The sequence below is a fragment of the Lingula anatina genome, chromosome 6 (genome assembly GCF_051362555.1).
Source record: "Lingula anatina isolate TDL-2025a chromosome 6, LinAna3.0, whole genome shotgun sequence".
Taxonomy (NCBI): domain Eukaryota; kingdom Metazoa; phylum Brachiopoda; class Lingulata; order Lingulida; family Lingulidae; genus Lingula; species Lingula anatina.
This window is the reverse complement of record NC_141772.1, coordinates 2,754,407-2,775,679: the sequence shown is the minus strand read 5'-3', so window position 1 is coordinate 2,775,679 and position 21,273 is coordinate 2,754,407. Positions and strand designations below refer to the sequence as shown.

General features: G+C 38.3%; 4 protein-coding genes across 9 annotated transcripts; all 4 read right to left on the bottom strand.

The window, feature by feature from the left end:
- Positions 1 to 112: 112 nt before the first annotated feature.
- On the bottom strand, positions 113 to 4,813 carry LOC106162965 (asparagine synthetase [glutamine-hydrolyzing]-like). Its single transcript, XM_013540424.2, has 9 exons — positions 4,428 to 4,813; positions 3,827 to 4,061; positions 3,422 to 3,598; positions 2,960 to 3,052; positions 2,373 to 2,500; positions 1,943 to 2,069; positions 1,286 to 1,493; positions 712 to 949; positions 113 to 463 (listed from the first exon to the last, which is right to left on the bottom strand). Exons 1-9 carry the CDS (start codon positions 4,728 to 4,730, stop codon positions 263 to 265), a joined length of 1,710 nt encoding a protein of 569 aa, XP_013395878.2. The 5' UTR covers positions 4,731 to 4,813; the 3' UTR covers positions 113 to 262.
- A 1,290-nt stretch (positions 4,814 to 6,103) lies between these two features.
- Positions 6,104 to 8,238, bottom strand: LOC147760993 (fucolectin-like). The gene is made up of 4 exons (XM_087015969.1): positions 7,987 to 8,238; positions 7,432 to 7,683; positions 7,027 to 7,242; positions 6,104 to 6,763 (listed from the first exon to the last, which is right to left on the bottom strand). Exons 1-4 carry the CDS (start codon positions 8,048 to 8,050, stop codon positions 6,501 to 6,503), a joined length of 795 nt encoding a protein of 264 aa, XP_086872095.1. The 5' UTR covers positions 8,051 to 8,238; the 3' UTR covers positions 6,104 to 6,500.
- Positions 8,239 to 10,877: 2,639 nt separating this feature from the next.
- LOC106161025 (fucolectin-6) lies at positions 10,878 to 13,346 on the bottom strand. Its single transcript, XM_013537852.2, has 4 exons — positions 12,892 to 13,346; positions 12,322 to 12,561; positions 11,898 to 12,125; positions 10,878 to 11,620 (listed from the first exon to the last, which is right to left on the bottom strand). The coding sequence occupies exons 1-4, from the start codon at positions 12,944 to 12,946 to the stop codon at positions 11,358 to 11,360; spliced, it is 786 nt and encodes a 261-aa protein (XP_013393306.2). The 5' UTR covers positions 12,947 to 13,346; the 3' UTR covers positions 10,878 to 11,357.
- Positions 13,347 to 15,255: 1,909 nt separating this feature from the next.
- Positions 15,256 to 19,582, bottom strand: LOC106160996 (uncharacterized). Of its 6 annotated transcripts, none has more exons than XM_087016080.1 (2): positions 19,563 to 19,582; positions 15,256 to 16,814 (listed from the first exon to the last, which is right to left on the bottom strand). In XM_087016080.1, exon 2 carries the CDS (start codon positions 16,788 to 16,790, stop codon positions 15,684 to 15,686), a length of 1,107 nt encoding a protein of 368 aa, XP_086872206.1. In that variant the 5' UTR covers positions 16,791 to 16,814; positions 19,563 to 19,582; the 3' UTR covers positions 15,256 to 15,683. The 6 variants fall into 6 exon arrangements, with proteins under 6 accessions (XP_086872206.1, XP_013393271.2, XP_086872203.1 ...); XM_013537817.3 differs by lacking the exon at positions 19,563 to 19,582 and adding an exon at positions 18,623 to 18,745; XM_087016077.1 differs by lacking the exon at positions 19,563 to 19,582 and adding an exon at positions 18,633 to 18,738.
- Positions 19,583 to 21,273: the final 1,691 nt, after the last annotated feature.

The window sequence follows — 21,273 nt, the reverse complement described above, 5'->3', positions numbered from 1 at the left end:
CAATTATCTTTATTGCGCCATCCCCGACCGTCTTCCGACAGAATAAAACAGATGCCCGTCAATGGTAACTTGAAAATCTGACCGTCTTCCGGAAGACCCAGAAGACGGCCTAAATCCGCCCCTGCAGTAATACTCATGCTTGAATGAGAGTGTTTATCTTTCTTACAGTGTCAGGGCCACAACTTCGACACTTACATCATACATATACAGGATGTGTATGCTACTTGGCCTACACGTGTACATGTAAGGGTACCGTTACAGTTTACATGTATTTGTAGTGTTTTAGCATTCTAGCTGAGGGGTCCTCGGTTTGGGACCACTTTGGTCTCCAGTAGTATGGAATCCAGGAAGCCCTTCCCGGGAATTGGTCCTCAAATAACTGCCGGAAGAAATATGATTCTTTAGAACTCGGGGGATTGCAGAGAAAAGTCTTGGGCGCATTTTTCAAGTCCTCATCATTGACCTGCAATTAGATTATCAGTTAACTGCACCACCAATATAGCATGTGGTAATGGCGTACTTTTCTCGCTATGTTTGTGCTTGTTCAATTTACAAATACATCTAACTTACGTTACCTGTAGCTATATAAGCACCGCAAACAACGGAAATTTTACATTAATTATACGAAAAAATCGCGTGTTGATACAATTACAATACTGCCACTTACAATGAAATAAAAATTTAAATTTTTAAAGGAGACAAAAGCCATACCCTGGGAGCCACAAATTCCTTAATAACACAATGCCATGATCGTTTCTCAGAAGACACACCGTCACTGAACCCCTCCTTGGGGCGCCACAATATATCGTTAGGAATAAGACGCTCGTTTTCGAAGGCAGATCGCAAAATATGCTTTTCTATTCCGTCTTTTGGCTGTCGTAGTTGAGGGTCGATGGTGAGGTAATAGCTAGTAAATTGGTGGTCTAGGAATGGCACGCGTACTTCGAGCCTGTGGGACAAATGTGCGCTGGTTGATATATTTTGTGCAGTTAAAGTCATGAATACAAATCAACAGAGAGAACATACGGGGAAGATCTTTGCAATAGAAACCCGTCATTTACATCAATAAAAATCATTAACAAAAGAACAAAATCGACAGACAGCTTCCTTTTCCGGATTCTACAAATCAGAAGTTATATGAAAACTGAAGCCATCTAAAAATCAAACATGATTCTTTCATTGTTATTTGTGGTACAAAACACTAAATTTGTCAGAACTGAAAAGACAGCCATTACCTCTATATACAGAAAATGAAAATTTTTGGTTTAAAAAAATGCCCCCATACCCCCATCTTGCAGTAATTCTGTCTACTCTTAGAACATCGTAGCGGTAAAGGACATCAAGAAGTCGTCTGCTGTCTACGTCAGCGTCGTCTGCTGAGGGTGCGTTATGAAAGTACATGTACCCCTGACACAGCTCGTCAGCTCCCTCCCCGGAGAATATCACCACTGTGTCGGTCTTCTCTGAGATATACTTGCTGACTAGGAACATTCCTTTAAAAGAAAAAATATCTTTATCTCTAGATTTATTAACAAATATACGAGTATTTAAGGCCCATGTATGTATAATATTATTTATGTAAGATAGGATAGCATATTGAGGATTATTAATATTATGAAACAAAATGAAGCACGTTTTGTGACTGATTCTCTGAACATATTGTGATCATCATTCTGTAAACAGTTGTTGGAGGGGGGGGGGCTCAAACAAAGAGGCTAAAGATGGCAGCAGGTGACAATAAATAATGGTGGGGGCTACCGAAATTTAAGACAATGACACAGAAAACGCATTAAGGCACAGTGCTCTAAATTGACGAATCAAATGAAGAATTAAATTGATCACGAAGAAGGAATAGTGTTCCCGATAATAAAGCTATAAATATTTTGAAATTTTATTTAAAAATCTCAAGGGCGTGACGTCAATAAAAAGTGTGATGTCATACCTACAGCTGCCCTGACTGTTATGATGTCATAATTTTCCAGGCAGGTGATGACATCACCAAGCGCTTGGACGCCTTCTTTTTCTGAGAAGAAAACTTCGTGGTGTTCGGTACCCAGGAAATCAGCAACCTAACAATTAAAATAATAAAGTATCCTTTTGTTCAATCTCCTCTACATGGATTTGCTAACCACAAGAAATAAAGCAGCCAAGTGCCGTATGGAAAAGAAAGCTCTGATTCATTCTCACTTCGATATTTAGTTCTTTAGATCGTTCACTAGTTCTTACATTTTAAACCTTACCAACTCACTCATGTGAGCTTAAGGCTTGATTATTGCAAATTATAGAAAGTAATCATCAACGGGTACAAAGTGAATGTACTTTTATATTTCAGTCGGTATAATTTTTGGTGACAGCAAGGGGAGGTGAATCACCTTTCTCGCAGCTTTTATATCAGTGCTTCCAGGCATGCCAGTGGCAAAGGTTCGGATCTTGTACTTTATTCCCATTTCCTTGGCGTTTTTTACTACCAGAGCAGTCACAAGACTTGAGTCGAGCCCGCCTGGAAGTGAAGAAATTAAAGTCACTCATAAGAACTGGACATGCTAAGACTCTTCGTATTTTGCTACACGTGGTTTATCTAACAAGGCGTCATGGTGTCGTTTGTTATTACTTTCACGGAGTTTTTTTGAGTTTGAAGCTCAATACATAATAAGTTCAAAAGCGCAATGATGGAAGGAAGTGTTACGTTTCCTTTTCTTTACTAGTTGTTCAATTTTTAATAACCACAAAAATATTTACTATGACATAGCACATACAAGTATCCCAAAAATCTGCAATAGATCTTGATTCAAATTAAAATTAAAAGATTTGAAAATTGTCATCCACACTAATAATTGTGGAACGAACCTTTATAACATATCTTTGGGGGAAAAGACTTCGCCACTACGTTATACTTTATCTCATTATTGACATTTTACATCCACAAAAATAGCTTACATAACAAACTATGACAACTCACCGGATAGTAAACAACCTATAGGCCTATTCGCCATTAGTCTTTTCTTCACTGCTGCATCCAGCAAGTTACGTATATTGGTTGATATGCTGTCAACTGCAAGTAAAACACATTTAGGCAAATTCAGTTTCAGAGCAAAAATGATTGAGAAGTCTCTAGTTTCCTTTACATGCATTGCTAAACATGCTACTAGTTTAACAGAATATGCTACATCACTTGGATTTCAAAAAATACATAAATCAAGAAATTGGATAATAACCAGAACCGAAAATAAAAACAACTGGTCAAGCAAACACAGGCAAAATGGTGAAACTCTCTCTCTCTCTCTCTCACACACACACACACACACACACACACACACACGCGCGCACACACACACACACACACACACACACACACATGTACAGAGAGAGAGAGAGAGAGAGAGAGAGAGAGAGAGAGAGAGCTGCGTATTCCCCTACTTACCAAGTGCGGGAGCTATAGTCTTATACTTAGGCATGTCACCGATGTTATGGAACCTCTTTACCTCTTCAAGCTTGGCCTTTCCGCCCTGGTCCAGGGAATATGTCTCCACGTGGCCAGGTGGGAAGGGTTGGATGTCCACACTATGGTCATTACTGCATTGGCCCAAACCCAACAGCCCTGCAATGTAATTAATCTATAGATCCTTGTGTGTGTGTGTGTTTGTGTGTTTGTGTGCGCGCGCGCGTGTATGTGTGTGTGCTTTTGAGGAAAGCAGTGACTGGTCTACATCTAGACCTTTCCTGATTGATCGCTCACACGAAAGCTTCATACATACCTTCGAAATTGCTGCAAACGATGTGCGTGTATGTGTGTGTGTGTGCATGCGCGTGCGCGCAGAATACGTACCTTTTGCCTCAGAGCAGACAGCCAGAAAACCATCCTCCACCAAACGAAACGCTGGACGTACACCAAAGATGTCCCTGCCCACGTAAACTTTCCTCTTCAACGTATCAAGCAAAACAAATGCAAAGACCCCGTCGAGGCGCTGAGCGGCAAATTCTATGCCGCCATGGTTGTACAGATGCAAGAAGGCCTCCCCGTCACTGTTTGTCTCGAAGTCAAAGTCAAACTGTTTCTGGATCTTAAAGGGAAATATATCAGAGAAATCTGATGGTATATGAAAAGAAACACAAATTCAAAGAATGCAGAGAAGAGATTATTTGTAACGCCACAGCGTCAATTGCCCAGTTCCAACTTCGCCATGATCTATGAACAAATGCAATAAAAATTCCTGTAATTTATTATCAAGATACACAGGTTCAGTGTATACTGTAATGCCTTACTTCTAACACTCCTGAATAACACTCAATTCTGAATTTTAAAATTTTCTTTTATTTGTGAATTTGCAAAGAACCTTTTGAGATATCTTGTCCACTACCAAACAAAACATGACTGTTGGCAGGAGAACTTAATTGTCTTATAAGTTTATCTTAAAGTTGTATCTTACCAGCTTATAGTTATAAATCTCCCCATTATATATCATCCACAAATGTGGTAAAGAATGGATCCTCATTGGCTGAATACCAAACGTGTCATCAACAACAGCCAGGTGGTAGAAGGCCATGCAGCAGTTCTTTAGATGGTTCACATTTTCTACGCGGAAAGCATCAGGGCCACGATGGGCTATCTTCAAGGAATTGTGCCACTGAGTGGAGACATCAACGTCACTGCCAAATATTGCCCAAATCCCACACATTGTGTGATCAATAAAATGGGCAACAAAATCAATAATTAAAAAGACGAAGAACATGTGACTGGGATAAAAGTAATTACATGTGTAAAGTTATAACTAGAATAAAATAGAAAAAATGGGACCCACATTCGACTTCAATCATAACGTAAAACAGACTTAATTACCCCTTAGCTGGTCGAGGAGGAGTGTCAGACAATTAAACTGCACTTTATCAAGAATCCATGTAGATCTACTGGTACAATAAGTTTATTCTAAACGCTCCCTTACCTCACCATTTCTAGTGAAGATTAATGTTACTTTGAAACAATATTAATAACTCGCATCGTGACAGTGAATTGATTCAGAGATTCAGCCAAAGATATCGATCCAATTTCTCGCATTGAGGCTGATTTTTGGAGGTCTGCAACTAATAATTACTATGCACTACGGACTTACCTAATAATGAACGAGTGGCAGTAAATCTATGCCGAGAGTATGTAAAGTTTTCTCGACCTATTGACCTACAGTTGTATCTATTAATATCTTGGTCATTGCTCTTCATATATAATATAGGTGAAGGTAAGCGTGTCGCAAGTGGGTCTAAATCTACCTAAGGCGAACCCTCTCACACAAAGGATCGACGCCGTCTATATGACAACGGGTCGAAAGGTGACTTTTCACCACAGGTCAGGGGTCATTTTCGGCCAGCCATCGACACTTTAATATTCCTGCCAAAGCATAGAAATCCAGTTAAACATGGTCAGTGGAAATATGTGCACAACTTATTCACCTCAATGTTGCATACTCTCTTTTGTAACAGGCTCGGTATCATATTAGAAGCAACGATGAAGATTAAGATTGGGCGTATTCCAGTAATAAGCATATGGTAGATGTCGCAGTTAAGGCAATTTCTAATAGATGGCGCAATGGATGCACACCGCACGTTGTCCTCTTCATTTGTTTTTAAGAGGGGTATCACACGAAAAAGTAAAAGCGGGATTCTTTTTCCCTTATTTGCTTCCTTAGAAACGTATTGTGTTTAAAAGTAAACATAAATCAAAGAATGTTGCAGGGTAGAACTAATCTTCCGTGATGATAAAAACAAAACGGTTAAAATCTTATACAGTTAATTTTGTGAAAATAAAAATTAAATAAAATGGAGACTTTGTCAATCTGATCGATTTACAGAACAAACTACAGATCCGTTTTCTGTTTTATTATTATAGCACAAGTATAAGATTTTTGTTTGCGTTGTCAAGCGATATGCTGTTGAGAACGTAAACACGTTTCAGAGACGTCGTTTGTGACGTGTTTGACATTAAGAACAAATTCAAAACGGAAAACGTTTAGTTGTACTGTTGAAAAATAAATGATAAGAGAAATGTTTTTATTTTAAGGAATATGAATAAACAGCACATTCCATTCTATACAGAGAGACCATGATTGTTCGTCATCAGTGATACTGATAACAGAAAAAAATAATACTAAAAAAAAAACAAAAAAAAAAACAACCAACAAAACAAACAGAAAAACCAAGACATGTAATAATCTCTTAAGAGATTATTACAGAGTGCAGCCATCTTTGGAGGTCACGTGGTCTGATAACAAGCTCAATCAGAATAATAGCCTGAACTTCCGTTTTTGTGATAAAACAGAATGTATTATATTTCTATGAGTTGTTTACAATGTTTTTATTGTGAAATATAGATCTCACACGAAGAGTTATTATCCCTTTAAACATCAATGGTGGATAATACTTAAAGAGTGCATGTATGCGTAACGAACTCATGAATGCTTCCCCGGAGTATTCTGTAAGCGATATATTCACAGTAATTAGACAGTCTCGTCCTACGCTGTACCCGGGCATTTGTCTTCATAATATCTGTATCCAGTGTCTGCCTGCAAGTCTCCGTATTGGGCAGTGCTGGGCAGAAGTTCACAGACAAATAGGTCATTTCCAGCACAGAGAACGTTTATGGCAGCACACTCCCAGTGTTTCATACAGGAGATGCTGCATTCGATGAGGCTGCCGACATTCAGCGTGGATATAGGCACAAGAGTTGCGCGAGCATCTGCTGCTACCTGTTGGAACTGCATTGATCTTCTAAACCCTAGACAAAAAAAAAAAAATAAATAAATAAATAAAAAACATTAATTCACAATGGGACTTGAAAGCTTATATCAAAAGTACCTGATTGACCGGTTCTGTCGACGTTATATCAATTATAAAATGTGTCAGATTTACAGATTTTAGCTACTACATGTAGTATTTTCAACCTTTAAAACACATACATGTACATGTATTAACAAATAAACAACGTGAAATACTTGAAGCCCGCCTGTAAAAGTGATTTTGATGGACCCATGAACTCACCATGGACCTCCACTTCACAAAGCTGCAAGGGATGTTCGTCACTACCAACTTTGATGATCAAGACATATCGTCCTGTCAGTGGTGACCCACAGGACAGAGACGTGTTCCCCTCAGGTGCCACCCCCGGGTAACTGGCGCAGAGTTTGTACTGGTTGAATGATGAACTATCATCAAATGAGTTTCCGGCTCTCACTTCGAAATTATTCAGACGATAAGCTGAAAACAAAAAGTGAAAATTGTTAAATTTGACTCTACAATTTGCCATATATGCCTACATGTTGCGGCAAATTAAACAACAGACCAGTGATAAAAATCGTACAAGGTACGTAGACACACGGATTGAAAATGTGTCACTATTTGAGAAAAAAATGGAAAATGATTACAAAATATAGAATCAAAACTCACAATTGCCATCGCCACGGTTTGTTATGATAACACCGGCCACCTTCGCCGTGGTTTCTAAGTCCACCAGCCACCATGCTCCCTGACTACCATTGGTGTGGGAACAACTCCCATGTTTGTTTCTGTCGTCATAGTTACCATCCACAGCACGACTGGCATGGAACAAAATTCCGTGTTTACTTTGGAAGGTGGAACTTTGGTATGTGGGTTTGCCTTTGGCCAAATTCTGGGTGCAACCTCTGCATGGTGTTGTACCTGCCGTGGAAAGATATCAATTATTATTATTATTATTATTTTCAACTATAAAATGGATGTTACAATGAAATACTAGTATACTGGTATATGCTAATATATAATTTTCAATCTAAAGCGGATTGAAATGACTTTTAAGGAACAATTTCAAAGTCAGAAACAAATATATAACCACATGGATGAATAATATTATGATATTGTGTCATGCTGTATATCAAATTATTGCCAAAAACATTTTCAACTCTACGGCAGATCAATATTAAAACACCGCTTGTGGCTTGTACATTTTGTTTCTGCCAAACTTACCTAAAAATATCACAGTAATTCCGACAAGAAGCAGTCTTAGGGCCACCATGCTCATTTCAGACATCGATCATCGTTATTCCAGCAGATTTCAATGGCAGGCAAATCAAGAAAACGCTCCAATCTCGCCCCTGTTGGTGATTTGCTAAGAATGGAGTAACTGCAGAATATCCTAGGAGAAAAGTTCAGTTGATGCTTAGTTCAAAAGATCGCTAATGCGACTTGTATTCATCAGTTATCTAATAGATGGAAACAAAACTGAAACCGTGTGTTTTCTATGTGCATGTCTCATGGAATAGAACCTTATCATTTATTCATCTCTATATTATTGTAACATCTTTTCGCTCTGTCAGTGTCAATTATAGCATTTGTTTTAATGTATTTTCGACTCATCATTATGCAACTGATCCGGCTCGTTCTCTCTCTCAGGTGAGCCATCACAATCAATAAAATTCCCTTTACATCGTCAAGGTGTTAAAAAGAATAATTTTTCAAATTGCTTCCTAATGTATTTTTGTTTCACGTCCATGTTTTATTTATTATCAATTATTTTAAATTCAAAAATGAGTGATAGGTTGACCGTGCGTCCTTTCACATAGCCATTCGAGCTTTCATCACACGTTTGCAAAGTATATAAATCACCACATTATTTTCAAAGGAAACTAAATATTAACTATACCTTCATAAAGTAATTCGTTGGAAGGTGGTTGTCTCTAAATAAGGTTGTGTGTGTGTGTGTGTGTGTGTGTGTGCGCACGCGTACGCGCGCAGAATTCGCACCTTTTGACTCAGAGCAAACAGCCAGAAAACCATCCTCTACCAAACGAAACGCTGGACGTACACTAAACGTGTCCCTGCCCACGCAAACTTTCCTCTTCAACGTATCAAGCAAAACAAATGCAAAGACCCCATCACGGTGCTGCGCGGCAAATTCTATGCCGCCATGGTTGTACAGATGCAAGATGGTCTCTCCGTCACTGTTTGTCTCAAAGTCAAAGCCAAACTGTTTCTAGATCTTAAAGGAAATATATCAGATAAATTTGATGTCATATGAAAAGAAACAAAGAAACACAAATTTAAAGAATGCAGAAAGGAGCATATCCGTACCGCCACAGCGTCAATTGCTCAGTTCCAACTTCGCCATGACCTTAAAAAGCAGTAAAAATCCTGATATATATTAAGGAACTCAGGTTGACTGTACACTGTAATGCTTTACTACTAACCCTCCTGAAAAGGCCTAACACCCAATTCTGAATATTAAAATTTTCTTTTATTTGTAAATTTGCAAAGAACCTTTGAGATATCTTGTCCATTAACAAACAGAATACAGATAATCCATCACTGTTGGCGAAAGTAATACGTGTTGTATCTTACCAGTTTGCAGTTATATATCTCCCCATTATATATCATCCACAAATGTGGTAAAGAATGGATCCTCATTGGCTGAATACCAAACGTGTCATCAACAACAGCCAGGTGGTAGAAGGCCATGCAGCAGTTCTTTAGATGGTTGACATTTTCAATGCGGAAAGCATCAGGACCACGATGGGCGATCTTCAAGGAATTGTTCCACTGCCCTGAGACATCAACGTCACTGCCAAATATTGCCCAAATCCCACACATTGTGTGATCAATAAAATGGGCAACAAAACCAATAATTACAAAGGCGACGATCATGTGACCAGCTGGGATAAAAGTAATTACATGTGTAAAGTTATAACTAAAATAAAATAGAAATGCTGGGGAGACAAGGTGGACTCTAATATTCATGTATTTCAAGTTAGGAACAATATCAAAACTTCCTCTAGGAGCACGGATTAAAGACATTAAATACGAGATGAACGACCTCGCTTAGACTGCTATCCGACTGGATAGCCGACTACATACAGTCGGCTTTAAGATTATTGGTCTAAGACCGTTTTACGAACCACTGGTCCACAATAAATGAAAAATAGATAAATGAATAAATTGTCAAGACAAACAAATTTTGCTCTATGGTTTTTGTGAAACGCAACTGTGTATAGTTCTTACCAGCCTATTCTAGGATTGACATTCAACTTCAACCATTACGGTAAACAGACTTAATTACCCGTTACCTGGTCGAGGAGGAGTGTCAGACAATTAAACTGATTACATTGACTGCACTTTATCAATAATTCCCGCAGAGACAGAGGCAAGTTTATTCTAAACGCTCCCGTAGTTCACCATTTCTGTTGATGATGAATGTTTTTTTGAAACAATGTTGATAACTCATGCTGTGACAGTGAATTGATTCAGATTCCGCCAAAGATATCGATCCGAATTCTAACATGATAGAGGCTACTATTTGGAGGTCTGCAACTCAAAATTATTATGCATTACAGAACTGACTTTATAATGAACGAATGACAGTAAATTGATGCTGAGATTCTGTAAAAGTTCTCTCGACCTATTGACCAACATGTATCTGTTGATATCTAGGCCATTGCCCTTCATTTTATATACATATAATAAAGTTTAGGGTTAGCGTGAAGTTAGTAGGTTAAAATGTACCTAACGTGAACCCTCTCCCACAGGGGATCGACTTCGTATATGTCAACGGGTCACAAGGTAACGAGTACGTTTCACTGCGGGTCAGGGGTCATTTCTGGCCAGTCCTGGACACTTGAATACTCCTGTCAGAGCATGGAAATTCAGTTGTCCATGTTCAATGGAAATATGCTCACAAATTACTCAGTGTGCATACATACTTTTTTAACTGGCTCGGTATCTTATTAGAAATTTCGATGTAGAGTTGGAGTGGAGTAAGATTGGGCCAATTTCAATAATTAGCATGTAATAGAACGTATATTTCAGTGACGTCGTTTGTGACGTGTTTGACATTAAGAACAAATTCAAAACGGAAAACGTTGCACTGTTGAAAAATAAGTGATAAGAGAATTGTTTTTATTTTAAGGAATATGAATAAACAACACATTCCATTCTATACAGAGAAACCATAATTGTTCGTCATCAGTGATACTGAAAACAGAAAAAAATAATACTTAAAAAAACATCCAACAAAATAAACAGAAAAACCAAGACATGTAATAATCTCTTAAGAGATTATTACAGAATGTAGCTATCTATGGAGGTCACGTAGTCCGATGACAAGCTCAGATATCAGAATAATAGCCATAACTGCCGTTTTTGTGATGAAACAGAATATATCATATTTCTACGAGTTGTTTACAAAGTTTTTGTTGTGAAATATAGATCTCACACGAATAGTTATTATCCCTTTAAACATCAATGGTAGATAATACGTAAAGAGTGCATGTATGCGTAACGAACTCATGAATGCTTCCCCGGAGTATTCTGTAAGCGATTCATTTACAGAAATTAGACATCTCGTCCTACTCTGTACCCGGGCAGTTTTCTTCATAATATCTGTATCCAGTGCGTGCCTGCAAGTCGCCGGATTGGGCAGTGCTGGGCAGCAGTTCACAGACACATTGGTCATTTCCGGCACAGAGCACGTTTATGGCCACACACTCCCAGCGCTGCATACAGGAGCTGCTGCATTCGATGAGGCTGCCGACATTCAGCGTGGATATGGGCACAAGAGTTGCGCGAGCATCTGCTGCTACCTGCTTAAACTTCATTGATGTTCTAAACCCTAGACAAAAAAAAAAATTATAATAATAATAAATAATAAATAAATAAATAAATAAATAAAAAAACAAATAAATAAAAATAATTTAAAAAAACATTAATCAACTATGGGACTTGACAGCTTATATAAAAAACGTACCTGATTGACCGGTTATGTCGACGTTAAATCAATTATAAAATTCAACCTTTAAAACACATACATGTACTTGTATTAACAAATTAACAACGTGAAATACTTAAGTCCCGCTATAAAAGTGGTTTTGATGAACCCATGAACTCACCATGGACCTCCACTTCATACAGCTGCAAGGGACTGTTGTCACTACCAACTTTAATGATCAGGACATATCGTCCTCTCAGTGGTGACCCACAGGACAGAGACGTGTTCCCCACAGGTGCCACCCCCGGGTAACTGGCGCAGAGTTTGTACTGGTTGAATGATGAACTATCATCGTATGAGGTTCCGACTCTCACTTCGAAATTATACAGAAACAAAGCTGACAACTGAGCTGAAAACACAAAGTAAAATTGTTAAATTTGACTCTACAATTTGCCATATATGCCTACATGTTGCGGCAAATTAAACAACAGACCAGTGATAAAAATCGCACAAGGTACGTAGCCACACGGATTGAAAATTGAAAAAGTGTCACTATTTGAGGAAATCAATTGAAAATGATTACAAAATATAGAATCAAAACTCACAAAAGATATTGCCACGGTTTGTTATGATAACACCGGCCACCTTCGCAGTGGTTTCTAAGTCAACCAGCCACCAGTCTCCCTGACTACCATTGGTGTAAGAAAAACTCCCATGTATGTTGTTGTCGTCATAGTAACCATCCACAGCACGACTGGCATGGTACGTATTAAGGTAGGTGGAACTTTGGTATGCGGGTTTGCCTTTGGCCAAATTCTGGGTGCAACCTCTACATGGTGTTGTACCTGCCGTGGAAAGATACCAACAACACCAATTAATATTATTATTATTATTATTATTATTATTTGCAATTATAAAATGGATGTTACAATGAAATACTAGTAAACTGGTATATACTAAGATATAATTTTCAATCTAAAGCGGATTGAAAGGACATTTAGGAACAATTTCAAATTCAGAAACAAATATATAACCACACAGACGAATAATGTTATGATGTTGTGTCATGCTGTATATCAAATTATTGCCAAAAACATTTTTCAGCTCTACGACGTATCAATATTAAAACACCGGTACCACTTTTGGCTTGTGCATTTTGTTTCTGCCAAACTTACCTAAAAATATCATAGTAATTCCGACAAGAAGCAGTCTTAGGGCCACCATGCTCATTTCAGACACCGATCATCGTTATCCCAGCAGCTTTCAATGGCAGACAAATCAAGAAAACGCTCCGTTCTCGCCCCTGTTGGTGATTTGCTAAGAATGGAGTAACTGCAGAATATCCTAGGAGAAAAGTTCAGTTGATGATTAGTTCAAAAGATCGCTTATGCGAATTATATTCTCAGTTATTAAATTGATGGATACAAAACTGAAACCGTGTGTTTTCTATGTGCATATCGCATGGAATCAAACCTTATCATTTATTCATCTCTATATTATTGTAACATCTTTTCGCTCTGTCAGTGCCGAATGTCAATCATAGCATTTGTTTTAATGTATTTTCGACTCCTCATCATTCATGCAACTGATCCGTCTCGTTCTCTCTCTCGGGTGAGCAATCACAATCAATAAAATTCCCATTACATCGTCGAGGTGTTAAAAAGAATAATTTTTCATATTGCTTCCTAATGTATTTTTGTTTCACGTCCATGTTTTATTTATTATCACTTTTTTAAATTAAAAAATGAGTGACAGGTTGACGGTGCGTCCTTTCATTTAGCCATTCGAGCTTTCAACACACGTTTGCAAAGTATATTAATCAACACATTATTTTCAAAGGAAACTAAATATAAACTATAGCCTACCTTCATAAAGTAATTCGGTGGAAGGTGGTTGTCTCTAAATAAGGTTCAGTTTATTACCACGATGGATTACAGGTTACTCTTCATCATCCAATATGAACTAACAAAAATAAGGTGATCCAGCACAGCCCATCCTACATGTATTTGTCCATCGCCCTACTTGATCAAATCCTATCTTCTTTTATTTTCGGTCTTTGGTACTCTTGCAGCCCTCTTTGAGGCCGGCGAGCAGATTGTTTCTTACAGGTTTTCCTTTTTGTAGTCTTGTAGTCCCGTTCGAGAGACCAAAAGAACTTAGTCACAGTCGTCTTAACTTGGTGGACGAGAGGCCTCTCGGGCATATCATGTTGAGCTACAGTCCGTACTCTAGATACACATATAAAAAAAGATTAACACTGTTGTTTAAACTTTAAACATTAACACATTCAAATATGTCACTTGTCACTTGTCCCTCGTCACTTGTGGTGTTTATTTATTTTTTTTAACATGGAAATTATTATTCGATTTACATACATGTATCATGCGGTGTTCCTTCGTAGGCCTAATGATTAGCTAAATGCTAGATATCAATCAAACAGGAAGGTTGTCAAGTGCGTTCTCAAATGTAAAACTGAATCTGGTCTCACTGCGCATGTCGGAACAAGCAGAAAAAAATGGGAACGATACTTTCAAAATGATGAGTTTTGGCGAGAAAAAACGTGAATCTCTTTTTTTCCGGATGTAATTGAAAACCAGTGATTGAAAACGAAATAAGTTCCAAAGAAAATGTGCGCGCGTCACAAACGTAACCTTGCTCGTGTTTATCTTTTATGACGTTTCACTTGGCAACGGTGGCAGACAGCAACGGTGTAAGGTCAGTGATATAATTTAGAACAGGGGCACATGACTTAGAAATCCAAAGAGGCAGATACCGAAAACCAAAATCAATACCCCCTGAAGAAAGGATCTGCAAGTTATGCTCAGATGAAGTGGAAAACGAAATACACTTTCTTTTAAAATGCCCCTTACTCACCAAACACAGGGAGATCCTAAAACCAGATCCTACACAAACCCCAGAGGGTCAGTTCAAATGCATAATGCAGTCAAACGATTTACATGTTATAAAGAATGTGGCCCACTATATCACAATGTGTAATAAGGAAAGAAAAAATATTCTCAACCAACCACCACCTAGTCAACCAAAGTAACGAGCGTATACTGCAATTGTAAAATCTGATCACAGTTATTATATAAACAATATTGTAATTTACTATTGTAATTTTAGTTATATGATTATATTATGTATACTGTTAGGTCATAGTCATTGTAAAAAATGTACTTGAACCGCAATAAATAATAATAATAATACATAGGGTCTACAGGAGTAGGGCAATCATTTATCTTTAAGAAAAGAAAAGCGTCACTCGAGATCAAATATGGAAAGACACACCGAAAATAAACATTTTACAAATTCGAAGGTAAGATTGCTTCTCAATAGGTTTTGAATGACATTAATTCGCTTTGATTTTTAACTTTGATACATGTAGGTCGAATTTGATAGATTAGTACAATGTAGATTAGGGCTACATTGGAATATAAAATTTATGTGCAAATGATTTTCAATACAAAGTGACACGAAAACACCGTTTCAGGAGAACTTAAACACCAATTTTATCTCTTATTTCCGTGTTGTGACAGTTGAGCTAAATAAATGTTTATTTTTTCCTCAGTTTTAAGTATGAATCACCTTTTGAAATCTAACACCACAAGTCTCTTTGGCGGTCACTACAGATTATTATCAACAATGTTGTATACATAAACGCTCATTTGAAGAAAAACGTTAGACCCTGGACTAATAATACGTATTATTTTCTCAAAGTTAGACAACATGTTATAAGATACAATACTGCACTAGAAGCAATTACCTCACTAGAAGCAATTACAGTTGGTCTTCGAAAATTACATTTAAAGGTATTGAATCCGTTGATTGAGAAAAAACATGTAGGTTTTATTTACAATAACGTCTTTGAGTTAAAAAGTCGGACACAATGAAAAAAATAAAATAAAGTTATGATGATATTTCGTAATCAAGGTATAACGACACTCGTTATCCCAACACAAGTTGATTAGCAAGAAGTACTTTTGGTTGCTTCTCTGGATATTCCACCTTGACTTGCTGGTCCTCTGCAACAATTTCTAAAATTTCCCATAAGTCTACTGTATCCGGCACGGACCTCGGGGAGCCGAATGCCGTACACTAGAGGATCTACTAACGAATTTAGAATAGCGACGACGCCGGTAATTGCTTGAACCACGGCTAGATCAATGCGCTCTTCAAAGTCTCGGCTGGCAATTAAAGTTTTAAGATAAAAAGTCACAATTGCGGGAGTCCAAAGGACAACGATGGTTACTGAGAGCAGAAAGATCGTGATAAGAAGTTTTCTGTCTTTTCTTGAGTCGATCGTCGCGCAGTTAGCTGTTGCTTTCTGTGCTTCTTGTAACTGAAATGAGCCTTTGTGGCTTCGGATGATGTCTTTGGCTTTTATGAATAATCCAACATACAGCAGTAAGTTAACCAAAATCAAAACTGAGCACAGTATTCCAAGGTACCAGGACGTAGCATTGATGTACGTTTTTGAAAAATGTGAAAGGCACGAATCACCTTGAGTTAGAGATACCATGTGGAAAGTGAGAAACAGCACAACAACAACAACATAGGAAATCCCAAGAATCACATTTATCCGCCGTTTGCTGACGAAAGCTTTGTACCTCAGCGGGAAAGTCAGTGCCAGTAGTTGATTTAGAACGATATACGTAGTAATAATAAAGGGAACTGGGAAGCAGTTTATGTGGACATCAATCAATATCTCACCAACACACCAAACCGGGCTCTGTTGTCCCAGCATGCCGGGGGTGTAAATTTCAGCGAGCACGAGGCACGTGCTTACCATTCCCGATACCAAGAAAAGCAAGTCTGCCGCGGCCAAGTGGATGATCAGAACTTGCAAAGGGCGGACGGGCCTCGGAATGTTATACAGGGCGCTGAGAGACACGATGTTCATGACAACTCCGATGACTTCCAAAACAAAAGCCAAGGTGTATGTGACGCGGAACTCGATTCTGTCGCCATCCAAGTGGAATAAGTGGAATAAAATGCCCGGGGAAAACCCCAATCCTGTTCCTACCATGGGGAGCTCCGTTGCGTTGTGATCCATTATACTGTAGTTGGTCATCACACGTTCAAGTCACTCTTCACTCTGGAAAAGAATAATTTATCCATGTATAAGGACTCTTTAAATAGACATCATGGATGACACATGCACAGACACCAAACAAAGAAAAATAAAGAAACAGATGATAAGACAGATAAATGGTGAAACTTGCAGTGTCTGTATATAAAAATGCAGATATGTGAAAAATGAAAAAATGTTAAACACGCACACGCACACACACACGAAACATTACTCCAGGACACTCAATGATGTCACCAGAGGAAAAAAAAACGCTGTAATTATTTATCTGCTCAAATTCGTGTTAAACCACCAATATTGTGACTGCAGCATGCGTTTATAAAACCTGAAACCTGCATTAATTAACCTGTAGAAAATTGTATTTTGTTGGATGGAGCATGTGTATGGTATGGTACAGAGCTTTGAACAGTCTTAGACTGGGTCCTTATTCCTAGATCGATCTAGCAGGATCTGTCCATCTCCACAGGGTGTCTTGTAAAATTGGTTTCAGCTTAAGTGGCTTAGATGCCTGGGACGCCTACTAAAGCTGCTAAACGATAGTTAATTATCCCCTATCAGCTTCAGTAAGCGTGAAAGGCATCTAAGCCGCTTAAGTTAAGTTGAAAATTAGCAAACATCGATTTAATTTTAGACATAAGTCAAATGAATTCTTAAATTAAAAACCTTTGATTGTTACATACCCTTGATCACCACCGTTACGTGTGAAATCCAACACTCCAATTCCTAAGTCCTTTTCACATATTCTGAAATCTACACTCGATATTCAAATCTACAAAAGAAATAGCGTCTCTTATGTGTAGAGTCTTGTCATAATTCCGGTGTAAAGAAACTGAACGTCCGTGAAACAGAGACTCCTCTCTCAATTAGATTCGTACAGGTTAGGGTTAGCAGGCCCGGAGCCAGAAATTTCAAAAGGGGGGTTCTTTTTTTTTTGAAAAAGTGGACCTTTTCCCATAAAAAGGGGCGGTTCTTTCGAACCCCCCTCCCCCCCCGGCTACGGGCCTGGTTAGCGTGACCTACATGTAAATGGGCCAAAATCTAGAACGCGGCTTACCTGTTCATATCCATGGGAACCGAACCCTGTATCACAAGGGACTATCGGTGTGACAGGAAAGGTTCGTTACTTAGTACAGGTGACATTCATCCCATGAGCTAACCCCAATACTTTGACTAACCCTAACCTGTACTCATCATATCCGGCTACCCTCTACCAGCGCCGGCCACAGATTGATTTTTTCACTAGATATATTAAGTGATATCTCCCTGGTTAAACAGATGGCTAATCTATGTAGCAGGACCACAGATTGATTTTCCACTAGTATTTAGAGATATGTCTCTGGTTAAATAGATGGCTAATCTTTGTACTGTCGCCTCATCAAAAATGTCCACAGAATAATAACTGCGGCCCTGGTAGAGGGTAATATCCGAATTCGTTAACTAGGACTACAAATCCTGTCACACCGGTTATGACGACCGCCTACCTACCTTACTTTGACTGTGACCCGAGGACCGCTTCATAAGAGATTTTAAAGTTCTTAGGATATACTTTTTTTATAATTGGCTTTTGGTGTAAGGGCTTTAACAGATGGGTCTATCTCCCACACCTTCCCCCTGTCACCAATGGGAGTAAAAATATTCATCAAAACAATCATAATTTGCTAAAAAAATTTGCCAAAACATCTAATATGACGTCAGCTACCATTAAGACGCTGAGAAATGAGCTAAATCGGCCGTGACTTGTTAGGCTAACATTATGACTCAAAACTGCATTAACACAATTTGTGAAATAAACCTCCGTGACCCTATTTACGCACCTGTACTTACCATATACTGTATACAGTTAGCCCAGTAAACGCGGGTGCTTGTGCCTAACCTTCAACTCACTTTGTTTAACAACATGACTACTGTTATGGTTTCCCACAACTTAATGACGCACTCGTATATATATAGACCAAAAAAAGCTATCCATTCACGCCAGGCGCTCCCCATTTCTAACAATGTCATATGTAAACAAAACGCTACTACCAATGCTAGACAAAAATAAACACTTTTAAGGGGCATCCAGCATCGTCTCAACAAATATGTTTTAGGCGGGTTTAAAAAAGCAGACCCTTTTTGAAATTATACTTCTTTTCTACTCATTCCCAGAATGGTGTGATCAATGCAGTTAGAAGTTAAGCAGGTTCATTCAAGACTAACATAGCCTTGGAGGCAGGAACCAGATATTCTGTTGAAAAAGAGGTCTACTTTCTTGTAATTTTAGTCTTAAATCGGTTTTAATAAATTTGTACTGGAAAATTGATCTGTGTTTATGAGCACGAGTGCTACATCTCTCTCTCTCTCTCTCTCTCTCTCTCTCTCTCTCTGATGACCGATATACGACAATGTCGTCTTCAAGCGTCTTCCGCAGTCTTATTTCAAAATAAATTAATAAAATATGGATATTTGATTGCGCCTGTTTTTGTTATACTTTCCATATATTCAGGTTGCGTTAACAATACATCAGATGATTCCTATATCAAACAAGCATTCCCACAAACCGTTCGTGACATATTTTATAGGGGTAGTGCAATTACAGGCAAATACAGTCCGCGTTTATTATTATTTTTTTTTTTTACCGTGCAGTCCATAACCTTTCTCAATGAAAATAGGGGGGCACATGCTCTAATGTTCATTAACGATTGTTATGCACATCACGTAGAAGAAAAAAGTCCGAAATAATAATATTTTACGGCTCTTTGAGTTTTTACACACCTTCGGTTAGCACCCCCAATACCAGCGGAAGACGTTCAACAGCGCGTCAAGTCGTGCGCTGTTATTATTCCTGGCTTACAATAGGTACCCGCTACCAGGGTGGCAGATCGATTTTTAACTAGATATTTACAGATATGTCTCGGGTGAATTCTATGCAGTTTTGGGTACTGTCCAGTACGAACGTTGTCGCGCTTCTCGGTGTGAAATACATTATCATGCCGGACCACTTGAAGCTGTTGACAAATTACAAGTCAACTTCTGCGGTAACAATAATTAAATTCCAAGGGACCGGGTACAAGTGGCGTCTGAAAGGCGCTCATGGCGTGCAAAGGGTTCGTTAAGTTGGAATATTTCATGTATTTTATCATTAGATTGCCTTTTTCTCCTTTTTTTCTTCTTTGATCTATAGAGGTTGAGAAGATCAAAGATGACATTTTACATTATCAACGAACACGTTTTACACTACAAATGAATTAAAAACTTCAATAGAAAATAACGGATGAGGAACGGCATTAAAACTTTATAATCAAAATTCGGAGAGAATCTTTTTATTTTCGGTACTACACACATTATCTATCATAGAAAAGCATGCAGCAAACAATTCCTGAATACAAGTCACATATAAGATGCTACAGACAGCGTATACGTCATGGTGTCAACGACATAGCAGATGTCTATAAAACACGTCACAAACGTCAGAGGTCACAGTTATACAAGTCACTGAAACGTCAGCATACGTCACAAACCTAAACGTCATTCACGTCACAGTCAACATAAAGAGTCTAAGACCCCATTCGCACATATTTTAGATCAATCCATCCCCGTGGGGAGTCTCACTTAATTGGTGTTAGCTTAAAAGGCGTAAATGTCTGTCCCGCCTACTAAGAGCTGTAAGGGGGTAGTTAACTATGGCTCGCGCTCGGCTGACTGCAATTTAGCGTGAACCACCAAGGAGTTAGGTCGATCCAGATAGATTTATCTAAATCTCTGTGAATGCACTCTAACACGACAGTCACGTCATTACGAACTTCAGGTCTCAGTCATGACGTTACGCAAGTCATGAAAAGACGTCACAGACAACTATTAAACACGTCACTGTTGTTTAACGCCATGCCAGCCTGTGAAATGGACTTGAGGAAAAAAAGATTGCGTCATAAACGTTAGATATTATGTTATCAACAAAAATATTGAAACTCCCGTCAATCTGGGGTTTATAAATAAATGACAGCTGGTGCTGATACTTCAGTTACTTCGTCGCATTAATATATCTCCCTTATTGTGGTTTCTTTCTTGAATGTAATTAGAAAGCAAAGCTTGCAAACATACAGACACTAATCAGAAAAGACAAAAATACAACATAGCACTTTCGGGGTGAACACCGCCAAGTTAGAAGTAAATAATAATAATAATAATAATAAAGAAAAAACGTTATTTCTGTAAAGCAATGTAGAGAACTTTATTTTCCAATATGATTCAAGGCATTTGTCGGATAGACAGAAAACAAACAAAGGCAACGTATATGTTCAACAACATTTATTTCTTAAACATCCACGTCTGATGCTCCATATAACTAAATATATGGCAACATATTGTAAACAACACACATCAATGCATCAGGAATTAATAAGTTTTAATCGCAAATAATATAGGCTAATGGTTCTACCGGTAAGTGGTGGAATGTATGAAAATGATAGAACTTTATCTCACCGAT